At 37.1% G+C, this 27,439-nt stretch overlaps 1 protein-coding gene across 1 annotated transcript in view; it reads right to left on the bottom strand.

Moving 5' to 3' along the window:
- The window catches only part of FAF1 (Fas associated factor 1), a 156,097-nt gene that overhangs the window by 114,128 nt on the left and 14,530 nt on the right, over positions 1-27,439 (bottom strand). The window contains exons 2-6 of the mRNA XM_051799726.1: positions 24,517-24,585; positions 7,905-7,951; positions 5,356-5,564; positions 2,194-2,285; positions 1,742-1,830 (exon numbers count right to left, since the gene is read on the bottom strand). Coding sequence (XP_051655686.1) covers positions 1,742-1,830; positions 2,194-2,285; positions 5,356-5,564; positions 7,905-7,951; positions 24,517-24,585 — 506 coding nt within the window. The remainder of the gene's footprint in view (positions 1-1,741; positions 1,831-2,193; positions 2,286-5,355; positions 5,565-7,904; positions 7,952-24,516; positions 24,586-27,439) is intronic.

Genomic DNA, 27,439 nt, shown 5'->3' on the forward strand with positions numbered 1-27,439 from the left:
ATTCTAAAGTGCCACTATTCCCTCTCTTAATGCTCCTCTCCTTTATCATTGTTTTTATAATTCATATCAGCATTCTTATTTCCTCCACAGACTACAGGGTAATGTGCACAAGTACCTTCTAGTAATACATAAAGTACTTTTAGTCATTAGGATGCCAGTTATTAAGTTCTATTGATCCAAAGCATTCCTTTCACTAGTAATACGACTGCACTTGGAGAATATTCTCCTATCGCCTACAAGGGCAGGAAGCCAACTCCCTCTTCAGACAACATGGAATTCATGCAGTTTGCCCAATTCCAAGTGCATCCCTCCCTCCCTGCCTTGGCTGGTCTGGAGCAGCTCCTTTCCCAGGCTCAATTCCTGCGCACCCTCTAGCGGCTACCGAATAACATTCACATTTTCCTGGTAAAAAGCACATACAGGACTGCCTTTGGGAAAAAGGGCAGGAAAGAAAACAAACCGAAGGAATTAAGTAATCGCAAATTACTTTATAAGAGCATCTTCCTTAAAACATCATTTCATTTGCAAAGGTTCAGAATATTCACTGACAGCAGAAAGAGACCTGGAGGTGCTGGTCCACAGAGGCTGAACACGAGTCAGTGTGTGCCCAGGTGGGGCAACTTAAGGCCAGTGGCCTCTTGGCCTGTATGAGAAATAGTGTCACCAACAGGACAGTAAGGAAGTAACTGTCCCCCTGTACTGGGCAATGGTGAGGCCACACCTCAAATCCAGTGTCCCCTTTTGGGCCCCTCACAAGAAAGACACTGAGGTGCTGGAGCATGGCCAGAAAAGGGCAGCAAAGCTGGTGAAAGGTCTGGAGCACAAGTGTGATGAGGAGCGGCTGAGGGAGCTGGGGGTGTTTAGCCTGGGGAAAAGGAGGCTCAGGGCAGACCTTACTGCTCTCTAGAACTCCCTGAAAGGAGGTTGTGGTGGTGTGCGGATCGCTCTCTTCTGCCATGTCTCAAGTGAAAGGATGAGAGAAAACGGCCCAAAGTTGCACCAGGGGAGGTTCAGGTTCGGTATCAGAATTTTTTTTTCACTGAAAGAATGGTCAGGCATTGGAATAAGTTGCCCAAGGAGGTGGTGGAGTCACCATCTCTGGAAGTGTTCAAGAGATGTCTGGATGGGGCCCTTGGGGATATGTTTCAGGGCTGATTATGGTGGTCAGAATAGATAATCTTGAAGGTCTCTTCCAACCTTCCTGACTCTGTGGCTTATGAACACTCAACTGCTTGCTTCTTGAGTGTTCAAATCAGTAATAAAAGATATCCTACTCAGTTAAAGGAAATTAATTATTCAGCCTATCTACATACATTTTAAAAGTCAAAAAAAATAAGATAAAATAATGTAACAAACATTCCAGAAAGAAAATTCTGATCTGCTGGGAATGATTTATACAGATTTATAAGATACATTAAATGAACTAACATAATGCAGCAACTTATGCAAGGCCAGCTCTCATTTCCACAGGGACTGAACTTCTGTTAAATTAAAGTTATCACATCTGAGAGGTGTAAAATTCTGTATGTACCTACAGCGTTCATGTACCACATCATGGTTTTAAAAACCCCAGCAACCTTCTTTTCATCAGCGAGGTGCTGATGTAGCTCATCCCAACAGTTACTAGAGCAGTGAAAACACTTTGTATTTACTGACTGCAGATCCCTGCGCATACATGTGGCTTCATAAAAACCACAAAAAAACAAATCATACAAATAGAACTTATGGCCAAAAGACTTACCCAGAATGACTTGAAGAAGGAGGAGGCAGGTCAGGTGTTAGAACATAAAGACTATTATTTTTTGGCAAGTGTAGACTTTTTAAAACAGTCTGAGGGGAGAAAAATCATTATAAATACAAAACGTTCACCAATTCTGACATATTATTTTATTTCTTTTAATTACTGATATTTATTTACAATACCACCAAATATTTTGTTTCAAGATAAATCTACTGTAACTTCAAAACATCATTTTTGTAGGTGGGCCATGTTACATATAAAACCAACACAAACTAAAGTGATTTGTCCTGGGGGTTTTTTTGGAGATGTTTTAGATTAAGAATTCTTTGTGCCACCCGAGACATCTGACACTGTTTGAGACTCAAAATTCTTGCATTGTAATCCCCACCCAGTTTGAATGCTCAGTTTGAAACTCTGAATTCAGTTAACTGAAAACACAGTTGAAAACTTACACTATCATCTACATCTCCAGTCTTCCACCCTTTTAACAGCATTTTAGATGCAGGAATCTGAAGTTCATTTTCTAGAATATGTTTGATATCTCCTAAAGAAAAAAACAAAGAAAATACATAAAATACACACACTTACTGCTTTATTTCAAACAGTACTGAGTCATAATTAAAAAAACAATACCAAGGAAAAATTTACTATCCAAATCATTTTTAGTCTAGTTACTCTTGTAACACCCACTTCAAACAGTAAAGGACAAATGAAGCTTAAAAAAAAAAAAATCACAAAGCATGAATGATTGGAGAATCACAGGAGGATCTGATGATTTGGACATATATTTGGATAATTCTGCATATGTCAGACACGCACATTTAGAGCTGTATGTTATCTGGAGCACCAAACTTTGCCAGCAGCAAAGAGGGTGCTTATTTTTGATACCAAATTCCATTATCAATAGTCCTGACCTAAAGAACTGGAATGTTCATACAATTTGACTGCTCTGACAGCTTTTTTGATGTTTTGTACATTTTGATGCTCTCTTCTCTCTTTAGTTATATTACAACTATAAAATAATTCAGGCTGGAAGGTACCTCAGGAGCTCATCTGGCTCAAGCCCAACTCAAAGGTCTAATTAAATCAGTTCAGTCAAAGATTTGTCCAGCTAGCTCTTGAATACACCTAAGGATGGAAATTTGACTTTTCAGACCAACTTTTTCCAGTACTTCACCACCCTCACAACAACAAAAATTCTTTTATCGAACATGAATTCTTAATGTTGCAAATTGTGTCTATTGTGTCTCATTATTATAAGCCTCCGAGAGAAGTCTGGCTCCATCTTCTCTGTGTTCTCCAGCAGGTAGCTGTAACCAGAGGTAAGGTCTGTACCTCTCCCCTGCCCCTCTCCAGGTTGAACAAATCCATTTCTCTGTGCCTCTCCTATTAGCCCTGTGTTCCAAACCCCTGACTGGGGGGGGAATATCAACACCTTTCTTGCACTGGGGACCTCAAAATCCAATGCAGTGCTCCAGATGCAGCTTTGCCAGTGCTGAATGGAGGGTAATAATTATTGCCCTGGATCCTGGCTACACTCTTGCCAACACAGCCTGGGACATGGCTGGCCTTCCTCACTGCAAGGGTTCACTGCTGAGCCCTTTTATTATTAAGTTGCTTTCTAGCCTATCAGTCCTCAGCCAGCTCACAGGTGGGAATACATGGAGTTATCCCATCCCAGATGCAGGACTTCAACTTTGTTTTCTTGGAACTTCATGAGGCTCCTGTTAGCCCATTTCTCCAGGCTGTCCAGGACTGTTTAAACAGCAGCCTTGCCCTTCAGAATATCAGCCCTTTCTCTGATGTGATTAAGATTTATTTTGAGCAGTTTTTTATCCAGTCCTTATCTTAACAATATGAACAGAAAAACACAACAGCAGAGTACATCAAAGGCCTTACTAAAGCCACAGTGACATCCACTGTTCTCCCTTTGTCCACAGAGCCAGTCATCAAATCACAAAAGGCAAATAAATAATGCTGACTGATTAGGTACAACTTCCCTTTAGCAAATCCATGCTGGCTGTTTCAAATCCCCTTCTTTTCTCTCCTGTGCTCAGAAAGTGCTTCCACAAAGATTTTCTTCCATAATTCTCCCACAGACCAAGTGCAGCAATCACCACTGAACAGTAGGTTCACATTTTCCTTAGCCTTCCTTTTCATGCTGATGTACTGACAGAAACACTTCTAATCCATCAGTGGTTTCAGCTTCACCTGAGTTTTGGTCTTCCTAACTCCAAACCTGCACAATGGCAACACCTCTGTGTTCCTCCAGGGTAGTCCACCATTACTTTCCCCCTTTGCTGTACTTTCTTTTAGCATTTAGCTCAGTTGGAAATTCTTTGTTCTTCTGCCTTCTGCCATGCTTGCTCCTCTTGCATGTTGGAAGAACTGTTACTGTGCTTTGAAGAGGTTGTCCTTGAAGATCAACCAGCTCTCCTAGGCTCATTTGCCCTCCAGGGATCCTGCCAAGCAGATCCCCAAAGAAGCAAAAAATATTCTTTCCTCAAGCCCACAGTTGAAATTCTACCATTTGTCTTGCTCACTTCTCTCAGGACTTTAAACTCAAAGGTTTTAAAAACAAGGCTGCCCTCAGTCTTTACATCCCAAGATACAGAAGACATGAACTGTCTTCTGCCCTTCTTTTACCTGCTTTCAGGTAAAAACCATCAAGAAGTTATTAAGAAAAGAAAAAACATAATAGTATGGCTGTAAAATCCTGATTTGATCAGATTTTTACGTCTCATTTCCATGGACGCAACAGTGCAATGGAAAAAAATGGAACATGCATCAAGAATTCAAACTAATCATCACTAGGTGGCACCAGCCACCTAAAAAGACAAATAAGGATCAAAAGTTCCAATTTGAAAATTTCATCCCAGACAAAAGGCTGCAGCACAGAAAATTGTTTCTATCAACTATTTCTTCATGCAGTTCCTTATTTGGATCTGTATAAGCTCTTCACTAAAAACAAAAAATAAAAAAAACAACTCTTCTTCCTTAGCAAAAGTAAATTAACTCACAGTTTGGGGAGTGTAAATAATAACACAAACAATATCATATTTCTAACAAAATGCAACAGTTTTAGGATAAAGACAATAAAACTGATAAAAGAAACCCTAATTTGAACAAAAGAATCAAACAAAAACTAAGCAGAGAAGAATCCAACGATGTTCTTCACACCGGAAAGAACTCCTCTAATCCTGTCACTAATCCTATGCAGAAAAAGAAGCCATATAGATGCGAAGAGGAAATGCTAAGATCATCCACTTATTAACAGATTGCATCTATACTAATCCTGCCCCAAATTACGTTTTCATGCCTAAACTTAATCATTAATCTCCATTTGGTTTCTGAAGCAAGTTCATAAGAAAACTAGATTTCAAAATAAATATTTGATAGATCACTAACCTTTACAATGGATTAGTGAAATTTTGCTTTTTTAAAGCTGTAAAGAGATTTCAAAATGGTTAGTAGCTGTGGAGGCTGTATTTTGGGGGGATTTTTTTTTCCTTTTTGAGGGGTTTTGCTTTGCTTTGCTTTAGGATTTGAATTTTGGGAGTTGAATTTTTTTAGTTTGTGAAAACAGTTTTCGCTGAATTTTTACAAATCCTTACCAACTGCGGAGCTGTCTTCAAGTACTACATCCACATTTCTGTCTCTGTACTCAACCCTGAAGTCAAGCATTCGAGGTTGTCTTTCCACTATTTGTCTAGATGGCACTACATGGCGAAATGCTGAGGATGAGGAAGGGGTTGAAGAAGCTGCTGTAGAATGACTTGCGGGGCCATAGGCTGGTCCATGTAAAGTCTCTCCACCGTACTCACTGAAAGACATGCAGATAAGATGATTTAAACGGAACAGTTTGATACATTTAAATGAAAGTTAGCAAAGTGAAATGACAGTGTTATTCACTTATTACGGCCCACAGCACACACCTCTTGAATAACTACTGTCATATCTGAATATACTATGCATCTCACCATTAGTAATTCGAAAACAACTTTCATATCAGCAACATTAACATTTCAGGACTCAGAAGTGCTACAGGAGATCAGCATGGATGACAAACAAGCATTTAAGTAAGTATTTCACTCTAAAAATCATTATGTAATTAATACCAGAATTATCTTGAGAAGGATTATGACCATATCAAAATTGGCATTTCATTTGATAAGCGTAAAGCCTTGCCTTTTAGATGTTCTTACCAGGAAGATCACCTGTGCTGAGAAGTTACAAGATATCATGATGGTGGATGCAAGACAAGAAAAGGTATGCACTGAAGGAATGGAAGCCAAGCAAGGAAGGATTTAGGAAATGCTGAAACACAGTTTGCCTCGTTTCCATTCTTTAACAGAACTTATTTGAAAAATGCCTTCTATCTCTCTTGAAGATACCATGAGATCTCTCAATGGAAATGCTTCATACAGCAAGTCAAATCTGTCATCTAGAGAAGACCTGAACTTTTAAAAAGTGCAAATGTGGATGGCAATGCATGTCACAGCTATTGCAAACCCCATTATTGTGCCTTACACATTCGAAACAAAAAAACATGTTATGCTTGTAAAATAAGGAGCTCCTTCACTTCTCACATCAGCAGGCTCAGAAGGATGAACTCCCAGCTACAAAGACCCACACTCAGAGACCCACAGCTCAAAAGTCAAAGGCCCAAAAGTCTAAAGAGTACAAGAAATAGTCTTATTTTCAGGATTTAAAAAAGAATAAATACCGAGTGATGGGTCACTGTCTTAAATCTGATGGCCAACTATGAATTAAGTACTATAACCATTTTGTTAATAGACCCAAGAAGCAATGAGTACCCCAATTCTGCATACTGGATTGTAAAACAAACAACTAAATTACAAAACCAAGCGTGCTTTTTTCACTTCAATAAATTAACTTACTTCAAGTCCAGTTATTAATTCTATTTGATTCCACCATAAAAGACATCCTATATATTTGACTGGCAACCTCTAATGGAACACAAAAAGCCTCACATCAGTAAAATAAGCCCCGTATGAAAACCACCGGAAACCAGGCTTTAAGCCTACCAAGCCTCCCTTTAAACCACTTCCATTGGAAGGGAAAAAAAAAAAAGAAAAAAACTATTTGGAACACATTTGACTATCTACTCATTTCTAAAAATTGATGAATTACTGTGGAACAATGCTGTAAGTGGACACTGGACCAGCATGTTATCCAAGTCTGGTAGAACTACTACAGCTACTCCCCAGTTTCTTTCATCCAATCAAACTTTCTGGTATTTTGGACCGAAATGCTTTGAGGTCAGGACTTATAGGTAGAAAAAGTGCTCAATAAAGACTTGGTCTCAAATTGACTAAGTAGGCCTTACAGTAATTATATATTTAGTAACTTAACTGAGTAAATAAAGTTTTATCCTCAATCAAAAACTGACTCTATTTAATGATAGCTTTAGTAAGTATTGACACACATGTCAAACCACCAATTTACCTACATTATATATCTTCTGCTGTCATTAAACTTTTTATAATAGTACATTAAGTACTTTTCTGAACAAAATTTTAAACACTACTTTACTGTCTCTCTCAGGTAGCTCAATTCCTGTTCTGCTGTTTTCAGTTGCCTCATCAGCACTCAGAAGATCAAGCTTCAGTGACTTCAAGACATCCAAGCATGAGTATACAAGCCAAAATTTAATTCAGAAACTGAAAGAAAATCAGTAAACCTACTTTTAGAAAGGAACAACCTTACTTTATCTATCGCAGCTTCTGCTGCCTGTAATTCAATACAAGAAAAATAAAAAAAAAACCCTTTGAAAATACAAACACTTTTGGCCTAAAACAGGGAAGCATGGAATATCAATACCTTTAAAAATGCACAAGGGAAAAGAAAATACTTAGCCAGAAGCATACCAATATCCAGACTCAGTAGAGAGAACCCCACACAGAGTGACCCAGCAAGCAATGAATTCAAAATAAAAATTAATCTGAATAGATGTTTGAGCTACTCCTCCACCAATATGGGAAAAATTGAATGTTAAGTCAGTTTTGCCACGAATAGAATTTGTGGCTCCAGAAACAGCTTTAAAAGGAGAATTACATCATCTTAGGATTCAGGAAGAAAAAAATGTGACTGTTACCCAGCATCACTCTCTGCATGTAATACTCCAGTCCTGTGTGCTTACCTTTGCAGAATGCCATTTTCTTGTGGTATAACACCATTTATAGCTGCCTGAGAACAGAAAACAGATTTTGAGTCAAGCATACAGAACAACAAAAATACACCAGAACTTACATAATGTGTTTTAAAGTGTGATCAACTTGCTTCAAAATATGCCCTGAAATGCTCTCCATTCAATGAATATTCTTGGTAAACAATATTGGCATTACAGTATCTGCATAAAACAAACCCCACACCTAAGTGCAAACAAACAGGAACTGAAGCTCAGACTCCTGCATGATTGTGATGGGTTTCCCAGGTGGAATGCATGGGAATAAACTGCCTGGCCCACGCTCAGTCAATATAACACTCTGTACACTTGCTACTCACACACCTTGGACACGCTGCTCTCAAACACACTGAGCCAACTGTGCAGGGCCAGTGCAGCCAGACAGCACGTACACAGAAAATATTACGTTTCCCAGACGTATCAGGCCTGCACAAACCCATAAAGCTGCCCAGCTGCGCACACACCGCGTGCTGCCAGCCTCGTGTGCTCCCAAACCGCTGCAGTGGGTGCAAACAGCCCCACGGGGCTCCACCCCACCCACGCCCTCCCCCCAGCTCGCACACACAGACACTGCCCGGCCCCCCCTCGGAGCACTCCTGTGCCAGGGAATCACAGAAATGACTGCCCCCAAAATTCAAACAATCTTCAGGTAGAAGAGGAAGTATTTTTTGAGTAAGGTTTATGCAGTTAAATACCGTGCCATGCTGTCCAGATCACCAGAATAAACAAAATATTACTTGTGTAAGTACAGACCTGGCCATCTGCATTCAGGTTTGGTCTTACTGGAAATTACAGGGTTATTAACTATAAAAATATCCTAATGAATTCCATCTTATACTAGAACACATTATATTTTTAAATAGTCACAACATACCCCAGTTGCAAGTTCAAAACCCTAATTCTGACAAAATTTCTGCTAAACCTCTTGTAGCATTGCTCCATTCTGTGTTGCAGAAAGTTAATTTCCAGCACATCTGATGCTACAGTAGTTTGTATAAACTTTGAAATTATATCAGGATGAGGGAAAAGCTTGGAAAATAAGTAAGACTCTCTTAAACAGTATTTTGAAGCCAACTTATTGCAGACTGCTTCAAACCACCAAAAAAGTGTTTAAAAGCATTTCCTTGCTAGGATTTTACAGATTTGAGGAGCACTTAGAGTGACTCCATGTGAGCTGGTGAAGGTGACTTACACACTTGCTCCTCAGCTGATTAAACTTTGTTCTGACTATTGCTAGAAGACACAGGAGCAAAGATGTCAGAACCCCACCTAACTTCAGGCTTTTAATCCTAGCACAGCAGGGAGCAGACAAGGTGGAATAGCACGGGAGGGAATTTGGCAGGGAATGAGAAAAATTTAAAAAAAAAAAAAAATCTAGAGAGGAGAAAAAAACAGACTTCAAAAGACTAATTCTATTTCTCTGTGTGACAATCTTTATAATCACATGTTGAGTTCACAGGTACATATTTGTTAGGTTTAACAGCACAATTAAAGAGAGCTTGGAGCATCCCACTAATCTCTATTTTCTCCTGTAGCAGCAGCAATTCATGCGTTTCTACTATCACAATTTCTAATATCCTTGTGTGTCAGATATACCTGCCCTGTTGGTCAGAACACCTGGTGAATGAGTGTCCAGTCCCTGATGGAGAACACTGATGTTTAGAAGCTCACAGATCCCCCGGCACTCCAGGAGGACAAAGTCATATACTGCCACCGAACTACTAACACTCCTCATCTATCAGCATCATTTTTACAAACTGACATTAAAAAATGTAGCTTAAGTAAGTGCTTAATAAAGACAAAAATAGATGTAATCAAGATTTAAATGCTATGGTTTCTTTTCCTCCAAATATATAAACATGATTTTTTACAATTTCCATTAAAAATTAAGGCTACATAAAGTCAAAAAGCTTTATTGCTGAACTCAGCTAAATTATTATGATATTGCAATAAGATCATGCATTTAGTAACAAGTATTGCATAATTAATAATAAAAAAAGCAGAGAAGGAAAAGGTCAGATGTATCTATAAGCTACAGCAACAACCCATGAGGCTGTATCAAATTACAGGGAAAACAAAGTTCCCTACCAGATCAGTTTTAAAATCAGTTTATCCACCGTGCATGGCAATAATCAGTGGTTTCTTTTTAACAATGTGTCTCATTTATCATCATTGTGGTTTTTGCAGTCATACATAGCTCTTGATTGTGTTCATCTAATAAACCTCCAGGAAAGAGTAGGAGGTTTTGGTTTATTTGGGTTTTTCAGGATTAGTTTCCCCCTCCCATACTCTTCAGTAACATACATTTAATTTCTGTCAACCAACAGATAATGTTAGATGAAAGGCAAAATTATCCTTTATTTTGCATCTCTAAGACACAGAGAGCAAATACAGGTTTTGTACCACAGAACCTACACTAATAATGATCTGCTGGCACAAGAGAGTTCTCTTTACTCACAAAAAAGGAGTTGCTTCAGCTATAGAGAAATAAAGCAGTGTGGCATTTCCACACTTCTGTCAAAGCTCTTGTCTCAAGAGGATTAAATCGGCTCAAACTTCTTCTGAGCCTGCTTAGAGGGGTTAAATATGATAGAGGCTCCAAGCTATTTTCTTTAAAACTGAATAACTCACTTGTTCATGTCCCTAGTTTTGTAAACTTGATGACATTTAAGGGGCACAGCAGAAAAAAAATCAGCACCAGTATTATGTACTCTTTTGATGGAAAGACCTCTATTAACCACACCGTAAAACTAAAGAGTCTGGACACTGTTTGTTAAGCAAGAAGGAAGACTAAAATGATGTAAACAACAAATGGTAGCAGTGCATATGTACATACTGCATAAATATTAAATATCCATGTTCTTACAAGACAGTTATAAGTAGGCCCTGCAACAAAAATAAAGAAAAAGGAACAACCATCTGCTTTAGAATTTCATTGGGAGAAGGTTGTGTCTATTACAAAAAAAATTAAAACAAGAACACGTTACTAAGGCAGGATGTGTTCCAGGCTGTTCTTCCCCAGTGTCAGTCCCCTTTGAGAGAGGATCACATCTCTATGGTTATGCAAACATTCAAAGATATCACATTTTTTGTCTCTCCAAACACGTATCTTCGATCACCAGCCTCTGTGACTAATTTATAGTAATTAAAAGGGGGTATTACGCTTGAAATAATTTTAATAACCAGTGCAAAAGTCTCTTCATGGGTTATTAAATAGAAAGATACCATGTCTGGATCTTCAGTTCCCAATAACCTGTTGCTGAGAGTGCAAGTGGCATTCTATGCATATGCTGTGGGAGAACCCACTGTGTGTCCACGAGGGTCATTGCTGGATATGAGGTACCACAGCCTCGACAGTATCTGCCTGTTCAAATACTATCACTATTTAATGAGTGAAGTTCACCTTAAATGGAAAATTATAGAGGTTTCAGAAGATTTTTCCCAAAGCCAAAAATCTCAGGTGTGTCTCAGTACTATACATAGGAAAATTCTACCATAACACACAACACTCAAACAACTACCAGGCCTACCATTTATTTTAGGAAATTGTAAGCCGAATTTAGCTATCCTTGATTTATGCATTATGTTTATGAATATGAATCATATATTCAGGAATTGGAACAGTTTATTTAAGAATTCATTAAGCATTGCATAACCTGACTTAATTGGACCTGCTTTGGACCAGACCGGCATCCAGAAACAACTTCCCAACTCAAGCACTCTGTGACTTCATCATCCAAGAGTCTATCTTGGTAAACATGCCTGTGAATCTTGGGGTTTTTTAATGAACAGTAAGATACATGATATAATACTGGACTGACAAATGCTCATTACAAAGGTTCAAAGTAACAATATTTTTTTTGTGTTTGTTTCAGCAGCACACTTTCAAATAACAATATCAAAACATATTAAATCCAACTTTTTTCTTCCCTATGTTTGCAGGAAACAAAAAGCAATAGGGTTAATGAAAGGTTACCAAATTCCTTAACTGTTTGGGCAACCCAAAATTCTGTGGTATTCTGTAAACAAACTGAAATTATTTAAGTGACTAAAGAACACTGTGAAGCATACTGTGAAATTTAGAACTTTTCCTCAAGGGAATATTAACTTACACACGTTAGTCAGTTCTGATTAAATGTGACTATCTTTTATGAGTACAAAACAGTGTTAGAGCAAAAACAGCAACAATGAAGCAAGAATGCTGATGACTTCTCTTAAAATACACAATTACAGTGTTAACCATTTAAAAGCAATTAGGCACATCTTACAGTGATGCTCATCCCAGGCAATGAGGGTCCTATGAAAATTTATCAACAAATTGCAGTATTTTAGATAGCACAAACATTAAACTCACAAGTTGTAAATAGTCAGTGGTTATCACAAAGTTTGAAGAAGGATTGGATTTGCCAATCATATTATTTACATGCTGAGGTCTACATATATATATATATGTATACACATATAGTGATATACAAGGCAGGGGATTCCTTCCTCTTCATGGACTACAGATGGGAGTTAATTTTTAAATTTCCAAAATTTAGAAGTGATGTTTAGATGAATTATCTTAACAATTAAAATCAGGCTCAGGCAAAAGCTCAGTTAAAGGCTTCTGCAATGGGTGAGGAGGGAACTCTTCCTCGGTGGCCACCTCTTGTTCCTCCTCTCTCCTTTCCAACTCTCCATACCACAGAATGGCTTTCCAGACCCTACCCTAGATACAGACCCTTTAAAATGTTCCTCTTCAAATTCAAACCTCTACCCCAAAGTGGAGCAAGAGCTTTTACAAAGCACAATGCAAGATCAACTTTCCAAACTGATATTAGAAAACACATCTCTAAGCAAAAGAAGAAAGCAAATTCAAGCTGCACAATGCTGGAAGAACAATCCTTTCAGAGGAAGAGGCTACAGAAATGTAAATACCATGGACATGAGAGCTGCATGAGTTTCACTGAGATAAATAATAATTTCATCTTAACACAACCAGCACAAGCTGCTTGCACAGAATTCTAGAAGCCTTATTTATGTTTGAGAGAATTCAGCAAGTAAGACCACTTGAGTCCACTTAATAAAGCCCATGCAGAGCTTTACATTTGTTTAGCTAAAAACTGAGAAGGTTTACATTAAACAAACACAATATCCAAATGAGACAGAGGCACAGGGTAATAACAACAGCCACAGCAGATGACTTAATCCAAAATCCATGGATGTCCAACCAAACAGCATCAACTGCTTCAGAAAGTCACAGGGAAATATAATGGAGTGACTTGCTCATGCGGTGTTTTCTTCCAATCCTCCAATTTTCTGTAGGTCTGACACATTTAGATGTATAGCCTTTATAATTTTTTCTTTGCATTCAACTTAATGCAATAGCCTCGTAAAACACAGATTGAATTACTTCTATGAAATTCAGTAAGAGTTTTCTTAGATGAGGGGACTCATTTATTATGACTTTCAAAAATCTGTATTCTTCCCTAAATGCCACAAACTCAGATTTTACTTTCGGTTTAAGATGCCTGGTAAGCTAAAAACAAAGTTCTGCATTTTGTGTCTTTCCTGTTTATTTTGCCTCTTCTTCCTATTATATATTTAACATCTCCTTGATATAAAAACAATTTCTCTCAAATCACAAATTCAGAAAGTTCACCCCAAGCTGTTTTCTACATCAGCAGAAGGAAAGAGAGCTCATTGTCTTAAGAGGAAGAGGTGCCAGTGGCTGGTAGGACTGTATTTTAAAATATAACCAAAAAATGGTCATTTTGATGTTTCACACTACAAAACAAAGAAAAACCTGTTTTTATCTTTGGCCTGACCCTTTTAGCATTTAATCTTAGATTTATTTCTCTGATTACACAAGTGAATATAACCAAAACCTACATGCAAAACCTCACTGTAGAGGGTGAGATGACACACAAGACAAACATACTGTGGTTTTGAGTTCTGTAGGAAAAAAAAGATTCTAACTGTTATATTTTGGACATATCAGCCAGTATTCAGCTGTGCTATCAATCCATCCTGCTTGAGGATCACTCAAGATTTGCTGAATTTCAGCAAATTAAACTTTTTTTTTAAAGCTAAAAGTGTAATGAAATATACCAAAAAGCCCTCATTAAGCAATCTATAATATACTAGAAAAATTATTTCTTATCTTTTGTATTTTATATTTTGACAGCACAGAAAGGGTCACTAAAATGACTCTGTTTATAATTGTCATTCCATTGCAAATAATTCTACTCCTACTTTGGGCTAAATGTGATATTATCCCTGACATACAGTATTCTTACTCTAATTTTGTTGCTTTTGTTGATAAATTTCTTATCCTAAAGATTTAAAATACACTTTTTATTTGGCATTCAAACAAAATAAATGGATGACAGAACTCCAAATGCCTTCTACAATTGAGAGCTTAAAAAAAAAAAAAAGGAAACAAAACCCAAAACTGAACAAATGTTATCCAGAGAGGAAAAACAAATAATTAAATGATAAGGCATAAAGGAAAGCATTAACGAGACAAAGCATCCATGAAAAGACCTAAAAAGCAAAAGTGAGTTTCAAACTGCTTCCAAACCATAAATCTGCATGACAAAGGAACACACTTTCATACACAACGGTAAAGCAAAACAGGAGAAGTGCAAAGATTTATTAGTTCCTTTTGAGCACAGAAGTATTTCTTATAATGAAACCAACTCACAGGGCTCTGCTACATGCATATATTTCAGTAACAACAGTAAATGCTTTGAAATAATGCTTCCCCTAATCACATTTGTTCTGACCTGCTGATACTGTGACTTTGGGAAACCAGATAGAGCAAAACCACACACAGACTTTTCTTGCCATCAATTAACAACAACAAAACAAAAAAAGTAGAAAGTTCCAGAATAAACAGCAGAAGTTCACCAACTGGTGCTGACAAAAACATACTGTAAATATTAGTCAAATACTGTAGTCAATCTGGATTAATACAATAAAGGTTTACTGAAACCAGCTGTAATACCATCACTTCTTTCTGCTCCAAGACATCGAGATCAGACTGTGAGATCCCCAAGCAGGAAAATGTGGCTTCTGAGCAGCTTTAAACAACTACCAAATCTCGCCTGTTACAGGCAAGTTTGAGCTGTGTTATTCTAAACAAGAAATTCCATGAAACCTTCTGCAGAAATACCAATTACTTTAGACCAGAGGCTTTTTACAAACAAGATACACTATCGCCTTCCTACATACACAACCACTTTGAAACCATTACTTTAACAAAAAACTGACTGCTGTGAGTTTCAGTTATAAAAAATATTATTTGGTTTGGATTTTTAAATAAATTCAATAATATTTCAATAATAAAATTACTAATTGTGCCTCAGTAGTAAGAGAAGCAACCTCTACCTTTGTTATTTTTGGCAGGCTTTTCAAGGCAAAGGAATGAGTCAGCTTTTTCCTGTAGCTTGTGTTGTACTTGCTGGCTTTTTCCCAGCTTTGCAAGTCTCGAAAGTATTTCCAAGTGCTAGACGTGAAGTTACACCCACAAAGTTTACACAGAATGCCAACATTTGTCCCCATCGTGGTTAAAATTTAACCAAAAACTGTAATTGAACTACAATGAAATGTCTTCTATGCATTCTGCTTTATTTCAGCCTGCTTTCTTTACAACAAATATACTTCATGAAAAGCTGCAAAACAATAGAATTGCTAATAAAGCAAAAAATTAACATTTCATCAAAAAATGCCACATGAATACATTCATACAGATGATTCACTTCATCAGCAAGAGAGCACGCGTTGAAATAGTTCACAATTAACACTCTAGATGTGGTTTCCCCATTTCTCCCTACTTCTTTGGTGGCTTCAGCAAATTTTTTCCTGTCACTCCTTCAACATGCCTAAATGCACTAGGAAGCCTTTCAACAGTTAAGATATACTTCTATAATTCTGAGAGAGAAAAAACCCTACATTTTGCACAGTTCCTTAATTTTATATTGTCACTGTCTAATTCCTCAAACAAAGTGCAATCTCAATAATAAATCCATAACTCAATGTATTTTCCTGGCATAGTGAAAGTAAAGAACATGTCCAGATTTATAAGAAGCTAAGGGATCTGCACCTACCTGAGCTGAGACTCTATATCAGCAGCAATAAAGGAAAATAAGCTACTCTGAATTACCCACTCAAATTTCATTCATCTAGAAAGGAAGAGGAGACCATGAGGTGTCTGCCACTTTGACACACATACATGTACCTTGGTTTTAGTCATTATGTCACAACTTTGACCCTAACACTGCTTCACCTTCTAACTTAACAGAAAGGAATGCTTCTGCTTAAAATCAAAACATATTTTTTTACTCCTTAAAACATTAAACTAGACAGCAGGAAAGTCAGATAAATCAAAGGCTATGCTTGAAAAAATACCTGTGTACTGAACCCACATTTCTACCCCCTCCTGATTATTTTATGTAAATTTGAAAGGCAACACTAAAATGCACAGGTTGGGGATAGTTACCTCACAACAGTCACAGCATTGGCACAGATGCTGGTTCTTCAATAATTTACTTAGATTTTTCCTACTCACACAGTCCCAGCATGATTCAATGACAGACTAAACACTTGTCAAACACATGTTTATAAGATGTGTGCAATTTTCAGTTCAACTACTCAGAGTAATAAACTACAGATACCTCACACCTGCCACTTCGCTATTAATATATTCTAGAAATTTGTTCTTAAATTTGAATGTTGCAGGACAAATTAATGCTAAGCAATCTTCGTAGAAACTACCAATACAGAGGTAGCAGCCTCTGAAAACAAGTATTTGTAAAACCTAAGGCAGGTGGGTGATGCATATGTGGAGCTACAACAATACTACCAAGCACTACTGGGATCTCAGGTGCTGCCTTTTTTTTATTTGCAGAACACAAAACTCTCTATTACAAGAAATAAGAGTCTTTTGCTAAGAACAGAAGTCTAATTTTATTAGTCCTGTTGCTTGTTTGATCACTATGCAAGAAAAACTTAAATAAAGGAGCTCATTTTATAAGTAACTAAATTCCATCTTTTATTTGAAAAGGAGAGACAGATCTTACTTTTTACTTATTGACTGCAAAGTTTTACCTAAAAATCTTCTCCAACTCACTTTTTGACCAGAATGAGAATTAAAATTTCATATGCATCATCACAGCAAAAAAATACAGCCATAAACCACAATCTCAATCTCTTTGTTATCCCTCCATGAATTAAGCAAGTTTTTTCCCATTAGAAAAATTACAGTCCATAGTTATGAAACAAAATAAACTATTTTACATTAACATAATCTCCTTCATGTCTAGAAAACTATCTACTCTATTGCAAGTTAAGTACTATATTTGCTAAAACTGTGAAGGGGTAAAAGATACAGATTTCTTCATAGAGGCTGAAGAATTATTCCAGTTTAATAGGAACCAAAGGGTTATACCAGTTTTACCCTATGGGAAAGTTATACACCTTCTTTCAATCATCAGTGTGATGAATTCTGATGAATCAAAACTACAAAGCATATATGAAGCAGCACTAAAGAAAACACATTTAAAGTCGTGATTCTACTGTTTCAAACAGTCTTCAATCAAACTGTTTTATACAGGACACAACAGGATCAGCTGCAATCTCTGCTCTGCTCTGGTCAAAGTCACATGAAATGACTGTCACAATGGCAACATATTGAACACTTCCGTGCATCTCTTGAAGTATCAACTACTGCTGTCATTAAAAGTCTCAGAAATCAGCAGTTTGGTTTTGGTAAGATCACAAAGACTGGGCTACCTTGCTGCTAGCAGAGGTAATCTTCCTTCCTTGAAGCACTTCACTGAGCTGACAAAGCAGCACACTTGTTTTGCATTCTGCAAGTAAAGAATTTTAATCTCCTCACATGCATTAATGGTGGGTTTTAGGGGGTTGTTTTTTTAATAGATGAATGTGCATACCATGGAAAGCCATACTGTGATTACGACTCCCTACAGATCTGCATATTTCATATAGTCTTCGATGCACAAAATACATGAAAAGGAAACATTTGTTTTACCTGAGATTAAGGCATTTGAAAGCTAACAAATACAATTAATTTAATACTCATGTTGTTTTTAAGAATTAGCTAGTCATCTTTGCTACCACCCAGCTGGGTAAAATATACAGCATGCATCTGAGCTTACTCAAAGACACAGAAATGTCCCTTTGGAAACTGCAAAAAGCTGGAAATACAGAGAATGAGAAACACAACAATTTTTGCAAGTAGGGATCCCTAAGTTAACAAAAAATATATAGAAGACTTCCAAAAGGGATTTCTACAGTCCTTTGTGAAAGAAAAGTCCACATACAACTGTGTTCTACCAGGAGAGATTAAGGCTGCAGTTGGATGCACAAGAAACCTGCAACTCCTGTATTTCCTGGAGAACAGGCACCCTGCCCACGGGACACCTCCACCAGTGGGGTGCCCATCCACCAACACAGACTCAGACCTACCTAACTCAGACCTTCCTTCTCCCTTTGCTCTGCTGGCAGCAGGGTTGTGAATGCTGTACAGGCAACTCACTGCTGTAACAGGGGCCATAAACTAACTGAGCTTACAATAACATGTTCCACAGGACACCAAGATCCACAAGAGAACACATGTCCTAAAAGAAGACTTTAAAAGCTCCTTAAAAAAAAATTGGGATACAAACCTCTGCTTCCCACAGGCAGATGTGACTGTTTATTTGGCCACAGGGAGAATGTTATCAAAGCACAGACAAGCCTGTGTTCCTCACAGGGAAAATCCCTCAGATCTAGTCTTAATGAGAGGAATAAACCCTGAACTTCTCACTAGAACACAATACAAGGTAAAATGTGATGAACATGATCACCATGATGTGAAGTCCTGGTTCCCAGCCACTGAAACACAGCCTGCTTGCAAGGAAACAAGAGAGCTGCTAAACATACGACAACACTGTCTCACATTTAAGGAAAAGAAATGGCCGTGTGCCAAACTTAAATTAATCACCTAGTTTCTGGAGGCAGGCTAATTCCAATCAATAAAAAAATCATACAGAGAGATACCACATCAAAGCTGCAGCAGGGCAAACCAGAGAGAAAAAGAGACAGAAGACATCGTCAGTGTATTGGTTTTACCAACTTGGACTGAAATTTGCTACATGTTGTAAACAGAATTAAGGTAATGGTTAGAAAGCAGTAAGAGATACAAATAACAGATTGTTGATAACTGTCAAGACCCAATGGCCCATTTTTTGCTAGGAATCCTACCTAAATGGGCACCTCCAAGAGAAATAAAAAAGAAAAATTGCCATGTCCTACCTCATTTTACTCAGTTCAATTTTTTTTGTTGTTTTTTGTTTGTTACTTTTTCCAAAAGACATTACAAGGAAGAAAATATATACAAAATTAGTACTTACAGTAAAAAAAAATCTTGTCTGACCAACAGGAACTATTCTTCAAGAAGTTTACAAGCAAGATGCAGAAAGCCCTCATACACTGTGTAAGTTATCCATTCAAAATTAAAAACTATAGTTGAGAGCTGAAGCTTTATTTAAAAATGTATTCCAAATATATAATTTCTTTTTCAAAGGTACAGAATTGCCTTTTGTCAACTGATTCTTGAACCAGAGTATGACAGGAACTGCAAGTCATCACATCTCCAGGTGCACTAAGCTGGTGGTTTCACTGAAGTTATACTGTGCTTTGATCCCCTACCAGAATACAGAACAACCAAGCCAAGTACAGCAGGAAGGCACAAAGGTCATTTTGAAAATAAAAAACGGATTTTTTTTTATACATATCATCATTATACACACATTTACAAATGAAGTGAACATGGGATAACAAACACCCCTCTCCTCTGTTATTTTGATGATGAACTTTATTTTCTTCTTAAAGCAATGTTAAACGGTACCTACATTACAATGTCTATTGGAAAAGACATGAAATAAAAATAATTTTAAACCAGTGATCAGGAGTAACAATAGAAATGGTCACCTTGGAAAAAGTAGAAAATTAAGTGTGGTGAATACTTGCTTTTCATTCAAAAATCCTGTTCTGATTACCAGTACAGAATATGAAGTCATGCTACATATGAAGGACTTGAGTTTTTCATTAAATCTGTGAAAGGTAGAGCAGACCAAATCTCATGCACAGATGCAAGCACTGGATTTCAGGACAGCAAAGAGATATCATCTGTGAGATAACCTCACAGATGGTCCACACTACATGAGGTCACGCAGACGCACTAACGGGTCATTTCCTTTAAATATGTACCATCATCACTGCAACAGACACATGGGTGGTATTTTCCACACTTTTATTTTATTGTTTTTTACACAAAGTTTAAGATATACTTATACCATAATTTTTACCTTCACATGCGAAAACAGAAGATCGGAGTTTAAATGGGCAAGCTGTGAAACCATCAGACTTTACAACGGACAGAAATTCCTAACTTCTGCTTTCTCGGACGTTAAAAATTACTGCAAATTAATAGAGCTGAAAGAAATGACACTCAGGAAATAACATATCGGCAACCCTGTAAGCTTAAGAGAGTTGGATCCATTTACAGCAGAACAGTTTCATAAAGATGAATGCTTGAAGAAATCATTATATTATCTATGTTGATCTTCTGTATCTCACAGAACATCTGAAACATTTCGTTGCCTGACCTATAATAAGCCCTGTAATTAGGCTACAGTGTTCTAACACAGAAAAACCCTAAGCTGCTCTATATGCAGCAGACCACCACAAAGGCCAAGTCACATGCAACAAAGGGGAACTAATTATTGGCAAAATTAGACTTCATGATCCCACCAAGCAATTCATACACTGTTACCACATATGAATTCCTCTGCAGCACTCTTACAGTCTATTTGATTTTAAGCACTTAAACAATGCCAAGCAAACCAAACATTTTATGAAATACGGTTTGCTATACTGCTTCAAACAGCTACAAACATGATTTGAACACTATAAAACAAATACAACAACGAGACATTTAAATCCAGTTTATTTAGTACCAAGTTGAAGATAAATTAATGGCAATTTATCCTGTCTTAGAGTATCCCGTATAGAGGAATACGGGTGAAGACTTCCAATTGGGGGTGAGTAATCTTTAAAAGTTCAAAAATAGGAAGCTGATGTTTCAGTTCTAAGCCAAAAAGAAAATGGAACTCTGATTCTTAATTAAAAAAAAAAAAAAAAAAGTGGCTACTAGAAAAACTAAACCAAGAAAGGAGTTCCTTACACTTAACCCAGGTTTGGCTTTGCTTAAGGGTAAAACAAAAACAAAAAGATACCAAACACAGTAACACTCAAATAATAGTAAAGACACTGGTGACATTTTAAACCTTAATACTAAAATCTAGCAAGACCAGGGGGCAAAAAAGTATGGATAAAATAAGCAGCAGGAATATAGCTTCAATGCAAACAAAGTAATCCTTAGAAAAGCTTACACAAACACGTAATACTTGTAGCACAACATAAGAAACTTGTTTTGTGAACTTTATAACCTCTGCTCTCTCTCTGCATTCTGATGTACTTCTCTGTCAGCCCATGTCAGTACTACTTCCCTGTTTCTGTTTGGGATCCTTCTGCTTTCCAACTCCCCAGGACTGCTTGCTCTTGGTTGTTTTGGCTGAAGTCCCAGAGAAATAACAATGCCCTTGAGCTGAGTGTCAAAGAGTTCAAGAAGCAACAGGTGCCCAAGGGATTCTTCAACCTGGGTCCCCTGCACAGCTTCTGATAGTGCATGGCTTTTTTCCCCAAACAGGAAAATGGAATTGAGATATAGACAGCCTGAATGAAAAGCAAGCAAGCAATCTGTTCAAGATAAGAACTTCCTTAACTTATGTTTTTGGGTTTTCCCCCTATTGCTGCAAGAGTGCCCCTGAACTTTGGTTGACAAGATCCTAACGGGATTTGCTCAGCTTTCTACTTCTTACTATCCTGGATCTCTCACAGAAGATTTCCTGATCAAACACTGAGCTCTGATTTTACTTCCAACATCATGGAAGTAAAGGAATCCATGTTTAAAAGCCTCTGAATCAGATGCACAAACAAAGTGAAATTAGAGATGACAGAGATGATGTTCTTCCTATTTACCTACTGAGAGCCAAAGGATGATGGAGGACCCACCCCCCCAAAATCATCACTACTTCACTACTTTCTTCATAATCCGTGAACCAAGTCCTACAAGTTTTGTTTTCCTTACAAATAAAAACAAAATGTTTTGTTCTGAATTGAATGACATATTTAGTACCAAAAAAAAAAAAAAAAGGATTTTTTTTAATTTTCCATCTCAGCTAAAAAACTCCAAGACCTTTTGGCTGAATTAAAATAAAGCCTTCTCTCCTCCCCAGTTTCTTGGCACTGCATCTGTACTTGACTGCTGTATCAAAGGTATAAAAATCCCTAACATATACACACAAAAAACTGCCACCACATATGGATCACACATTTTTCATTCTAAAACAAAAAATGCTACATTTCTCATAGGTCCTGAGCCTTTCTTCAAGTACTTTTGAAGTGCTAAAATCCCTTGCCTAACAGAGATGTTTGATTCTCTCAAGCCAGCACTCCTTTTCTTCTTACAATCACATTTCTTTTATCTTCTCTTTCTTCACTCTTCTGCTTCTGTCTCCCTGTTAGATTGGCATGATTTGGATTTCACTCCCTTTTTCACAAGAAAGCTGCTTTTAACAAAAAGAAGCCAGTGTCCTACTACTGACAGACCCTTAGGGCATCTTCTTCACTTACACTCTCTCCCATATTGGTTTTTTTCCCACAACTTACCATTTCCTTTTCATAGACACCCTTCTCATTCATCTTCTGTTTCGTTTCCATATTTATGTACTTTCCTCAAGTAGCTCTTGCATCCCTAATTTTTCATCCTTTCTCATTTTCCCTATGCCTTTTTTAAGCTGGCACTTTTGGGTCATTACTTCTTTTCCCATTGTATTCTACTTTAGATCATTTAGTAATCACTAATAAAATTCAGTATTTAAAGGTATTCTCATAGCCATTGTCATAGCTTTAGATATTTCACTCTCCTTTCTGCTCATTCTGGAGTCTCTGAAGAGACTTTTTTGTTCTGATCATTTTTCATTGCCGTTCTCTCATTCAACCCAACCTGTGAGCATTTATTGTAAAGGAGACAATTTATAAATCCCCCAAAACCATATCCAGCTGACTTAATGTATTGTACTGGGAACTTCACAACCCAAACAGAATGCATAAGGCTATTCCTTGCCTTCCAGTAAACATTTTAGTTTTCAAACCAGCTCATGCTACAACAAACTGCTATGACAAAAGATGTTTTAACTCTACCACTCTGTCAACACACACTTGGGTTTTTCTGGCTGAAGCCACTGATGACAGGCACTCCCCTTTTGCTCACTGGTGTCTCACTCTTGGTTATACCATGATATGTTGCAAAATAAAGACTGTATTCATTTTAACACATAGGTTCAAGTGTTGTGAGTACATACTGGTTTTTTTACAATAGGTTACAATACTATATGTCATTTCAATCATTTTGCCTTAAAAGAAACACAATATTCATTCTAACAAACTCAATTTAAAACCCCGCCCTAACCTCTGTGATACTTAGTTTGAAATTAATAAAATAAGGAACATTCCAAAAAATATGCTGGAAATACACTGTGGCAGACAGTTGACACTGTCACCATAGCCTATTTTGGAAAATCTAGTATTTTTTAATGATAACTTTCTGATAATTTGGACTGGTCTAAAGTTCATTTGGGAAAGAAAAAAAAAAAGAAAAATAAAAAGGATTAAATCATATTTGAAGGAAGATCACTTGCTTTTTAATTAAGTTTGTTCTTTTTTACACTTTTAAATCTTAATAAAATTAGTAGTTTCTTTATTTACTAATCCTATGCAGAGTCTTAAAATATCTAAGACTATTTTGCCTGGGTTTATTGGTTTCCTCCTATTTCTCTGCACATTGAACCTTGTTACAAAATAGATGACAGCTTTTTTAGGATGTTTGTTGTTTTTCTGTTTGTGTTTAATGGTGTCTGGATAGCACCAAATCTAAATAAGTTACGGCTTTAATAATCTGACTCAATTCTGCATATCCACTAACAATAGAAGAGCCATGATCTTATTTTTAAACTAAAAGCACATGAAAAATTGAAGAAGTTGTTTCACCTTCCATTTCTTACAAAGGCACCTAAATCCTCAATATCCCATGTGTGTATACATAAGAAGTCTTCTAAGAATGGTACCCTTAATAATACTTCTTAAAAAATGATACCTTTGAAAGGATACTAAACACAATATGAAACATGGATTTAGAGGACAAGAAAGAAATCAAAACAGCCTGAAGACAACCAGAGCAGACCAGGGTAGAGAGATCAGGGTGTACAACCCAGTATAATGTTTATTTAGTGATGGGGCTTTAACAGACCAGAAACAGTCTGCACACAACAACCTGCCTGCCCCAGCCATAAAAGACACACCCCAATTTGAAATAAAGCTACCAGCTGTCTCAGCAGGATGGCATGTCACTGTTACGTGGGGTTGATCTATGAAGTCATTTTCTTAGAATACTTACCACTAAATCCCAGTTATTTTGTTCAAGCAACGTTATAGCTTCATCAATATTTTCAATACCAGTACAGGCCTAAAAATGAAAAGAAGCAGTAAACAGAATTAAAAGCATTGATCAAAATCAGAGTATTAACACTTATAATTTAATTAATTTCAGCAGAATGACAGGAAAGGTATAGGTCTTTCATTTTTGTTAGGAGAGGGTAATGCAGAAATCAGGATTTCAAGTTTTAAACATCAAACATTTGGACGTAATTCCCTGTTCCACCAGAGGATTCTTGTGTAACCTTGAGCAAGCCACCCAGGGAAGCGAGACAAAGTAGTTACTTGTAAAATTAGGTCAACAGTGCTGTCCCATAAAGGTGGGACATTCAAAACTGTGAAGCACTACTTTAAAAGGGAGCACAAAAAACCTTAATACTTTAAAATGATGTTTAAAATAGCTGAAGTATTTTGTCTAAAGCCAGAAACACATTATATAAACCCTACTGCCTCTACCACCATCTTATACCCCTAGTCACTCTTGAGTATTACTCAGTGCAATGTAAGAGGAAAAGATGGTGGCAATTATGAATTTCTAATGATCAAAGTGATCAACCTACTATTGCATGTACAAATGAGCACCCCTTGTGAAACTATTTAAAAGTAAGACTATATAATGAAATATTTACAATGTTTTCATTTCAAACAAAATGCTTGCATGTTGTTCTAACCCTATACTCTAGTTCAAGAAATCTAATACAACAGCATTTTTAGGTAATGCTAACACCCCACTAAACTATATTGTAAATTGAGCTTAATTCCAAATATAAGAGCACCTCTACTCAGCAAAAACTGTGATGCAGCATCCTGCTGCCTTTTTTTGATACCCATACCCTTTCAACTATTCACTTCAGCAGCCAGAGCATCACTATTCATTCTGCCACATATTTGCTACCATTCACATTGAAAGATATCTGATGTATTTCACCAGAAGAGAAAAAAGGAAATATTTTTTCCTGTAATTTATCTTGCATCCTAACCAAAGTTGTGCTCTGTATTCAAGAATACAAGAGGAGTTCAGAGTTTTACAAGATCTGAAACATGATCGTGCTTCTTCTGCTCTACCACAGTTACATAAAACATTTATATAAAACTGATTAAAAAAAAAAACAAAACCAAAACAAACCTTTTAACAGTAATAATACAAAGTTAGATAGCAGTAGCAAACAGATCAGTTTTCCTGATTCCAAAGACATATAGTCCTGTTTCCCCTCTATGTGATAAGAGAAGAAGGAGGCCAGACACTTTTTTTCCTCCCAAGACATAAAAAGCCACCAGGTTATATATTTCCCATGCTCTGACTTTTCTCCCAGTTTCCAACAATGAAGACATAAAAAGAAGAAATCACGGAGAAATTCGATTCTCTCTTCCCAAATTGCACACTGACAAAGCACTACGTGTGGTATGTCAACACAAAGTGGACCAGTCTGGAGGACCACGAGGACCACAGGATGAAATCAAGGACAATTTTGCCTGCAGAAGGGAGGCAGCAGTTTCTATTGACACCCGATGCTCTCGTGGCCAGATTGATTCTCTCTGTAACAAGACAAAATTTCTTCCATTGCTCACATCATGTTAATAGTGAATTTCACCCACTTTGCATTGGGAGTGCTAAAAAAACATTTTGCTCTTCCAAAGCATAATTTTTCCTTTTTTTCCATTACTTCTTGCAGTTACTTCTGAAGTTAAAAATGAGACAACGTTTCAACACATTACCTTGCAAATCTTTATATATTTATAGCCATTTATAACAGGTAAGCTCAAGGAATGCAGGGCTTGAGCTTGTAATTTCTGAAATCATAGGAGGGCTCACACTACCAACAACCTGCCACTAAAACTGAGGTTGATGTCTCTGCCACAAAGTAGTCTTTGAAAAAAAAAAAGTTTTGCAGAAGTGACAGCCTGAGATTCTGTTTACGTTAAGTACACTTAATCTGGTCATCACAGAAATCAAGAGTTCCTATTTCTCATTTATCAGCCTTGCAAAATCTGCATGACCTTTTGAAGAACTACACCATGTTCCAATCTGCAAGAAGTACTTGACCAACAATGTGTTGTTCTCAACCCCGGGCTGTGTAGATGAAGTTGAGGACGTGGTACCCAGAATTCAGAGCTCAAATACTGGTTTTAGTTGCCCCTTCTTTATATCAGCCCTACTGCTCAGCTGACTTTCAACTGTCCATATGCCTGCTCTTAGCCCATACTAACTACAAATCAATTCAGCTCACTTTAGCATACTTTTATTTTGAGAAAAACTAAAGAAAATTAGCTTACCCTTCTGCCAGAGTACACAGTGAAAGGAGTTAACTCATCACAGTAAAGGCAGAGTAATTAAACAACTAATTCACTTGTGTGCCTCCATCCTTCCTAAATCATCTTGTTGATGATTTACAATATAAAACAGAAGCCTGCTCTTGCTCTCTTAGCGATGCAGAATCACTGGGTAACAAGAATAGACAGGTGTAAACACAAACTGAAAACAAAAATCATCCGAATTCTTAATACCTGAGACAAGTAGTTTTGGTTAAAATCTTTGCATCATTTTTACAATCCCCTCTAACATTTGATTTTGAGGAGTTCTTAAACTAAGATTTCGCCTTCCAGATGGACCATTTTTGCTAGTTGTCAATAAAACAGAAAACAAACATTTCTGAATTATAACAGTGAAAAAAATGAGTGCTACTTATCAACGTAACCACAAAACAGACATTCCAAGATCTTCCTCAACACCCTGTTAATGTTACAGCTGCAGCAGAGTCTTTAGAATCTTATTATTTCAATATTTCAACATTCAGACACTACACACTACAACATACAAATCCCTGTATCAAGTCATAAGCCATCAGTATGACCAAAAACTCCCATCAACCAAAAATTGAAGTTGC

This window comes from Manacus candei, unplaced genomic scaffold (assembly GCF_025592945.1).
Source record: "Manacus candei isolate 608988 ecotype Guabito, Panama unplaced genomic scaffold, ASM2559294v1 h1tg000005l, whole genome shotgun sequence".
Lineage (NCBI taxonomy): Eukaryota > Metazoa > Chordata > Aves > Passeriformes > Pipridae > Manacus > Manacus candei.